The 8,128-nt window shown below is 41.1% G+C and overlaps 1 protein-coding gene and 1 long non-coding RNA gene across 3 annotated transcripts; both read left to right on the forward strand.

Moving 5' to 3' along the window:
* The first annotated feature begins 4,505 nt into the window (after positions 1-4,505).
* Positions 4,506-6,560, forward strand: LOC140361422 (leucine-rich repeat-containing protein 71-like). Of its 2 annotated transcripts, XM_072447134.1 has the most exons (7): positions 4,506-4,651; positions 4,726-4,801; positions 4,884-4,958; positions 5,529-5,597; positions 5,668-5,821; positions 6,058-6,141; positions 6,265-6,560. In XM_072447134.1, the coding sequence occupies exons 1-7, from the start codon at positions 4,648-4,650 to the stop codon at positions 6,436-6,438; spliced, it is 636 nt and encodes a 211-aa protein (XP_072303235.1). In that variant the 5' UTR covers positions 4,506-4,647; the 3' UTR covers positions 6,439-6,560. The 2 variants fall into 2 exon arrangements, with proteins under 2 accessions (XP_072303235.1, XP_072303234.1); XM_072447133.1 differs by having other exon boundaries at positions 4,506-4,801.
* Positions 6,561-7,129: 569 nt separating this feature from the next.
* LOC140361423 (uncharacterized) lies at positions 7,130-7,719 on the forward strand. The gene is made up of 3 exons (XR_011927011.1): positions 7,130-7,233; positions 7,465-7,553; positions 7,644-7,719. It is a non-coding gene; the product is annotated as an uncharacterized lncRNA (long non-coding RNA).
* The last annotated feature ends 409 nt before the right edge of the window (positions 7,720-8,128 follow it).

An 8,128-nucleotide genomic window follows, 5' to 3' on the forward strand; every position in this document is an offset into this window, starting at 1 on the left:
GTCCGGCTTCCTCCTCCGCCAGCGGATCCAACTCACCACCAGGTGGTGATCGGTTGACAACTCTGCCCCTCTCTTCACCCGAGTGTCCAAGAGACGCGGCCGGAGGTCTGATGACACGACAACAAAGTCGATCATTGACCTCCGGCCTAGGGTGTCCTGGTGCCATGTGCACTGATGGACACCCTTGTGCTTGAACATGGTGTTCGTTATGGACAATCCATGGCTAGCACAGAAGTCCAATAACTGAACACCGCTCGGGTTCAGATCGGGGAAGCCGTTCTTCCCGATCACCCCTCTCCAGGTGTCACTGTCATTGCCCACGTGGGCGTTGAAGTCCCCCAGTAGAACAATGGAGTCCCCGGTCGGTGCACTGTCCAGTACCCCTCCCAAGGACTCCAAGAAGGCCGGGTACTCTGCAACAGTGAGAGACCTGTCCCCCACCCGAAGGCGGAGGGACGCGACCCTCTCGTTCACCGGGGTAAACTCCAACACGTGGCGGCTGAGCTGAGGGGCTATCAGCAAGCCCACACCAGCCTGCCGCCTCTCCCCGCGGGCAACACCAGAGAAGTGGAGCGTCCAGCCCCTCTCGAGGAGATGGGTTCCAGAGCCCAAACTGTGTGTGGAGGTGAGGCCGACTATATCTAGTCGGTATCGCTCAACCTCCCGCACAAGCTCAGGCTCTTTCCCCCCCAGCGAGGTGACATTCCATGTCCCCAGAGTTAGTCTCTGTGTCTGGAGATCTGGTCGCCGAGGCCCCTGCCGTCGACTGCCGCCCAGATCTCTCTGCACCGGCCCCTTATGGATCCTCCTGCGGGTGGTGGGCCCACGGGAGGGCGGCCCCACGTCGCTCTTTCGGGCTGTGCCCGGCCGGGCCCCGTGGGGTAAGAGCCGGCCACCAGGCGCTAGCCATGGAGCACCCATCCCAGGCCTGGCTCCAGGATGGGGCCCCGGTGACGCCGATCTGGGCGACGTAAACTGCCTTGTTCGTATTGTCATCATAGAGGGCTTCTGAACCGATCTTTGTCTGACCCGTCACCTAGGACCTGTTTGCCTTGGGAGACCCTACCAGGGGCATGAAGCCCCCGACAACATAGCTCCCGGGATCATTCGGGCACTCAAACCCCTCCACCACGTTAAGGTGTCGGTTCAAGGAGAGGTGTATTTTTCTATGTGGGATTTTTAAACTTCAGGGGCTGAAAAATGTGATACTATAGACAAAGTTTATCATAACCAAATGTTAAGCGTAGATATGGACCTTTTCAAAAATCACTGCTAGCCACACTTTGAGGTCTGGCCCATGGACTAGTATTATTAATATATGATTTAAAAAGATTTTGGCTCTTGGTTATGGTTGTTAGGTACCAGTTTTAGAATTATCTCTACCTATGTCATATTTGCTGTCCATGCCCAACCAGGAAGAAACGTCTTTGTTTATTTATTTGGTCGGGACAGTGCATGTTAATGAACATGAAAAACATTCTGTGAACGCGCCTCATTGTGGCCATGGGCTGTTTTTACTCCGTTGTCCCGCATTTACTCTCACAACACACTAACTTTCATTCACCAGAAAGTGAAGTCACCAAAATTGTCAAACTGGGGAAAAACAGCCATAATGGTTGTGAGAGAGAAGGGGGGCAACAAAGTCTAAAGAATAAAGTCTAAAGTGTTCCAGGTACAGAGTGCTTCCTGGAGGATGGGCTGAAATCGGCTGAAACAAGGAAGTGTACGCGACACTCAACACTGAGGACGCATTAAATGGGTAGGTCCCGTTCATCTGTTCATCTGAGGAAAAGGATATAGACTTGCTAAAAACTGAAAAACTGCAGGAATCAATGAAAAAAAAACACTTTGGGCACATATATGAGGCACCAATAGCACTGTAAAAAGCCCTGAAAAGTCAATTTTGCGTGATATGGGACCTTTAAGACGTACAACTACAGTAAGTGGCGGTAATGTAACACAACCGCCATGAAACACCAAAGAAGAAGAAGAAGATGAAGAAGAACCTACAAACAAAAAAGCTTTGAAGTGTATTTACTTTGAAATCCTTCAAAGTACTTCTTCTTCTTCTTTGGCGTTTTATGGCGGCTGATTTCCAAGTGTTACATTACCGCCAGACTATATTCTTTAGACTCGGTTGTTGTTGTTGTTGTTTTATGGCGGTTGGTATCCAAGTGTTACATTACGGCCAGACTTTATTCCTTAGACTTTATTCCAGCTGGCCTTCTCCCACGCCAGACTGTATTCTTTAGACTTTACCCTATAGACTCCATTCTTCAGTTCTTCTTCTACTACTTTGGTGTTTCAAAGCCCACGAGTTCAAAGGAGTCGGTGAAGGAGTTGCCAGACACTTCACTCCCTTTTTGGTATCATTAATATTATTATTATATGGTATTATCCGTTGATCTCCTGTGCACACTGAATGCAGTAGTTGGCAGTAAGTGCACCTTCTCAGTTGGCTGCCAGCCGCCATTAAACAAAACAACAACAACATCAACAACAGCCAGGCACTCATGGAAAAGTTGACCAAAAGCTAAAGAATAAACATGATGAAGAGAAGAGGAAGGGATTATTACGCGCATTGGGCAGATGAGGACGAAGGTATGATGTGAATCGGTATTTAAAAGGGAAAGTTCTTCTTTTCTCTTGTGTGCAGTGGGTTTTTGTATTTTTTGTTTGCCATATTTCACCTTACTTATGTTTGTCTCATGAACATGTTATTGCTTTGCCTAGAATGTTCCACAATAAGGTATAGACTGGTTCTTTCATTTATTCAATTACAATTTAAAAAAAATACTTGGAGTCACCTTTGTGAATTTGCATAATGTGTGTCTCATAAATATCCAGGTGGAAAATGTACAATTTATGTTGATCCACAAATTCTGATTCAAACTTTATCATGCAAAACCACAGATTCACAAAAAAAAAACAATGTTTTAAACGCACACATATTTACAAATTAGTATTTATATTGTGGAAAAATTGTGTTCTCTCTCTCTGCATCAATAAATAATGGAATGTTCCACTTGGACATTGACTCCACTAAACCTAAGTCTTTTTTTGGGCTAAAAATACCCTTCTAACTGAATAAATGAAAAGTGGATTTTTAGACCATATTGTGCAATATCCCAGGCAAAGAAATCTAATTTTCCATTGACAAGAAGGTGTCGGACCGTTCAGCAGAAAATGCACATATGGTTCCTTTAGAACCTGTTATGCCCTAGAGCTCCTTTGGAAAAGTTTTCGAAAGTAAAAATACATAAAAATAAATCAAGGGTTTTCTGTTGTTGGCCCACGTGCTTTATGGTTTATGTTATATAACATATATATAATTATATTAACATAATAACATAATTAACATAACATAATAATAATAATGCCATAAAATACCATTAAAAATAAGTCAATTAGAGATAGATGTGTGTAATAGAAAAAGTCCAGGCGTCCTGCGTCATTATTTAAATGACTGGTCTAGTCAAAACAGAGTTATGTGTCTGGGGAAGAAACTTTAAATAGGTTAAAACCTTTTAAATCACTTTAATTTTTTGTCAATTTTTTTCTGCACCTTTTGACCACTAGATCGGTGATAATTAGGGCTAGACTAAATACTATGGTATTGTTGGATTCAGCTGATTTTCTACTTTCCGGGTTATTGTTGGGATGTAATAAAGGTTGGGCCTGTAGGTCTAAAGGGGTTTTGAGAATATAATGTTTTTATCTCTAGATAATACTAACATTTATTTCTTAGTTATATGTGAATGTCAAATAGATTGCTTTATACTTGATTATTACTTGGTTATATCCAATATCTAATTCTATTCAAAGGGGTCATATTGTATAAGCTACAATTAATTTGCTTTCTTGTTGCCAGTTCCAGCCTCGACTGAATGCCTGACCTTTGGTAAGTGACAGGATCACGCTGCGTTTGGTCTATGAGGAAGGTGGTGGTGTTGTGTGTGTTCTGTTAAAACGCTTTTATCTTACAGATAATTATCAGTGCACAAGCAATGTGGAAGTGGACTTCCCCAAACTCTGTTCTCTCCTGGATTTGATAAACATACCACATGTCTACAGAAAAACCACAGACCTTCAACATGTCTCCAGTAAAACCACAGACCGTCAAAATGTCTCCAGTAAAACCACAGACCGTCAAAATGTCTCCAATAAAACCACAGACCGTCAACATGTCTCCAGTAAAGCCACAGACCGTCAACATGTCTCCAATAAAACCACAGACCGTCAACATGTCTCCAGTAAAACCACAGACCTTAAAGCACGGGATGAAAAGAAGGCACCAGGTAAAATCCCTAACCCACCTGAACTTGGTCAAACATTACACATTACCTGTCCGAGGGAGCGTAGGGAGAAAGCAGTGTGGTGTGTGTGTGGTCTACACTCATGAGACGCTTTGAAACAATCCTGGAGACAAAGTGATGAATATCTTGAGTAAGGCTCCGTGGTGTGTTCATGTTGTCCCCGTCTGTCACTGTGTGGTGCATCAGAATGGGATACAGTACCAATAAGTCTAATTGAAATTGCCCATTCACAGAGGAAAAGGAGCCCCAAACAACAACTCGATGGACGGAACCCTGTCTCCATCTTGATTTAGAAGACAAAAACATACTCAGCTGCACGGGCCTCAAGATAATGGGTAAGAAATGTGAAAGGCGCTCATTCATTTATTTTACCACAAAAACAGAAAATGTATGTTTATTATACAAACAGGATGGAACGTAGATGAAGAGATTTTGCAAGTTTTGAACAAGCTGATTCAAGATTTGGATGGAATTCAGAGCCTCTAGTAAGTATTAATGTGTTTGTTTGTAATTTTGACTGGAAGCTTGCTTTGAGTTTTGATCTTATTCGTCAATTTTGTTTGGAAGTTTTTGGCAAGCTGGACTGACAGATAAGATGGTAAAGTCACTTTCAAACACGCTGTCACTGGGCTGCAATGTGAGGTAAGATATCTCTTCTCTTTTCAAACAAATGTGTTACTCTTTAATGAAGAAGAGAAAGATTTATTGGAAATGGAGCAACATGTGGACTATATTCTACAATGAAATGTAAAATGTATGCTACAGTTTTGTATTTCTGGATTCATAAGCAGTAATAAAAGTGATTAACCATAACCAGTTAAATCAGAATTACATGTATTCATCTATCCATTATTCAAATGCATATGACAAGTTAGATTTCACTCAAACCTGGTGAAATGGACAAGGGCCAAATATTGTTTGATTTACACAATAGTTTGGATTTGACAAATAAATAAAAAAAGACAACACATTTTCTTATTCAATTAGGTTCTTTGCATGTTGATTGTAGAGATGTAGATGTAGGCAGCACTAATTCCTGTGGTTAAATTACTTCTCAAACTGCCTCTAGACTGATTTCAAAACTGTTATGAATATTTACCACCAGTACTCTCCCAACAAACCATGTAATTATTAGAAAAACATGTAATTTGCTCTTTAAACCCTTTCTGTTTTCTAATCCAAACCAACATTGTGCCATTTTTTCTGTTTTAGAGTTGTGCATTTGGAGGGAAACCCACTCCCAAAGCATAGCTACCACCTTCTTCTCTCTGAGGACAATGTGTGAGTTACAGTTCAGTTTTTCTTATTCACATCACAGCAAGTCTCTCTAATTCACCTGTGCATTATTCAGCATCACTAAGCTGTTCCTGCAAAATAACCAAATCGGAGATGAAGGAGCGCGTCTGATTGGCTCTGCTTTATCAACGACCAAAAAGACCCACCTCTTCTTTCTCAACCTCGCATTCAACCGTATTGGAGATGCAGGTGCTGGGTATATTGCTCAGGTGAAGTCAAAATTACAGCAAAACGAGTGGAGAAAATTACACTACAGTCATTTTAAACAGTTTTACTTTGTGTGAAATTAGAAGTGTGGAATTAGTTAGAAATAGAGTTAGTTACAGTTGCTTATATCCAAAAAGAAGAAATATTTTGAATTTGTCACAACCTTTATTTTGTTACTCTAGCCTTTACTTCTACATATGTTTTTCAATTGCCATTTCATTACGTTGTTGCTGTGCAGGGCCTGCGTTATAACCGTGCCTTAATCTACCTTTCACTGGCCAACAATCAGATCGGAGACTCGGGGGCTGCTTCGCTGTCCAAGGTACCCATTTACATAAGAGCTTTTAACTTGTACAAATGCACGTATAACTCTGGTAAAGCTGATTTAGATGCCGTTAATCTTAACGCATTATATGACGTTGAAGTGAGGTGAACTTTGTTTCAGATTCTGCCGGAGTTTACGCTGACTCATGAAGAAGTTGTGGAGAGAAGGAAGATGCTCGCAGAAAGGATCGAACCGGTAAAAGAAGTCAATGTCCGTTTATGTATAGAGAAGTATAGCACTTTGGGCTGTACAATCAATAATGTTTTTGTGGCTTTATTGGATAGTATAGTGTAGCATGAAATGGGAATGAGAGAGGGAAGAACATTCTCTCATACAGCATTGCTCAAGATTACACTTGTGAATACTGTTTATAATCAGTTTGAAACTACATACATTCATGCCAATAAAGAAAGCTTGTTATAATTTCTGTGTCAGAATTTGAGTCCGGAACCTGAAGAATTGCCATCTGGGACCAACTTGGCAAAACCAGAACATAAAACCAACACCAAGAAGAAGGTAAGTGCGTTTTAGGAAACATAGTCTTGATCTTTTTGTTCAATTATTTTTCTTCATAGAAAGAGGACAAACCCAAAAAAGAACTTCTAAGGAAGAGTACCCCAAAACAACCTAAATGTAACAGAATTTATGTTTACTATACAAAAATATGTAACAATATAGCTATAAATTATCTTTAAATGTTGCTTAAAACTTTGTAGCTCCTCCACCTCCATCCAAAGGAGGAAAATCAACCAGCAAAAGGAAATCAGCTCTTGTAGATCATTCAGAGGTTTGATATGCTCATGTCAATAAACCATTCAAATAATATTTATAATCAGGGATATTGTATTGACTGTATGTTCTTTTGTACAGATGGAATTGTCTATTCTATTGGCTGAGGTATGTGTGTGACAAAATGAACCTTTCAATACAGTATTTGAGTTGTTTTGATGTCCCTTCTTATTTCAAAGCCTGAAGGGGAAAAGCCTGAAGTGGAGATAGTGAACCCCCTGCTGGATCCTTTGGTGTATTGCATCGAAGGACAGTGGTTTCATCCTGGAAACTCAACTCTGGTCTACCTCAGTTTGGCAGGTCAGAACTCTACACTCATGTTTTGGATTGTCATGTAAGTTCGTGTTGTGTGTCCATAATACACTCAAGAACAGTTGATTGTTGAGGTCACTGTATCTGATGTGACTTTGAAATCCAATAGAAACACAACATTGAGGTCGAATAATTTTAATTATCATTATTAAGCATCACATATTGTTTATTTTGTTGATGTCAATGATTACGAACTGTTATTAACTTGTTTGTTTGTAGGAAATGCAATAACAAAGAAGTCGTTGCCTCTATTCCTGTCTTCTCTGGAGCAGCAGACATATGGAGGACTGCGTCGTCTGCACTTAAATGTCAGTTACGGCACAGTTACTTCTTTAAAAGCTACTCTTAATGTCACAAAACAAAGTGAAAGTAATTGTTCCCTCTTCTTCCCTCTTTAGAGAAATCGCTTTCCTCCTGACTGTGAACTTGCAAACAAAATAGACCAACTCCTGAAGCTTAGAATCGTACAGGACCATCAAAAAACTAAAGCGGACGAAGAATAACTCTGCCATATCAGCTATAGTGTGTTCATATAAAATTATATATATATATATATATATATATATATATGTGGCAGCATGGTCTGAGGGCAGACTATGCCACTTGGGGCTTTTCCTATTGGCTATCGCTATGGCCGTTGACCAATAAAAGATTAACGCTTCGATGTGATCGCTGCTGACTCGGGATTGTTGTAGTCTCGTTGTCATAGCCCCACAAGGCGTGGTCCCGCGTAGCTAACGTGGTACGTCCTGAGCTTGAGATATTTCTCTGTAGCCTAGTGTTCAGGTTAGCTAAAACCAGATCTCTTTCCAGATGTAACTGAGTGCATGAACTCTGGAGGCGCGGTGTGCGCTGGAGCCGTTGCCTTGCCCTGCCCTCTGTT

The sequence above is a fragment of the Eucyclogobius newberryi genome, unplaced genomic scaffold (genome assembly GCF_026437365.1).
Source record: "Eucyclogobius newberryi isolate DKJ021-1_F unplaced genomic scaffold, fEucNew1.0.hap1 SCAF_16, whole genome shotgun sequence".
Lineage (NCBI taxonomy): Eukaryota > Metazoa > Chordata > Actinopteri > Gobiiformes > Gobiidae > Eucyclogobius > Eucyclogobius newberryi.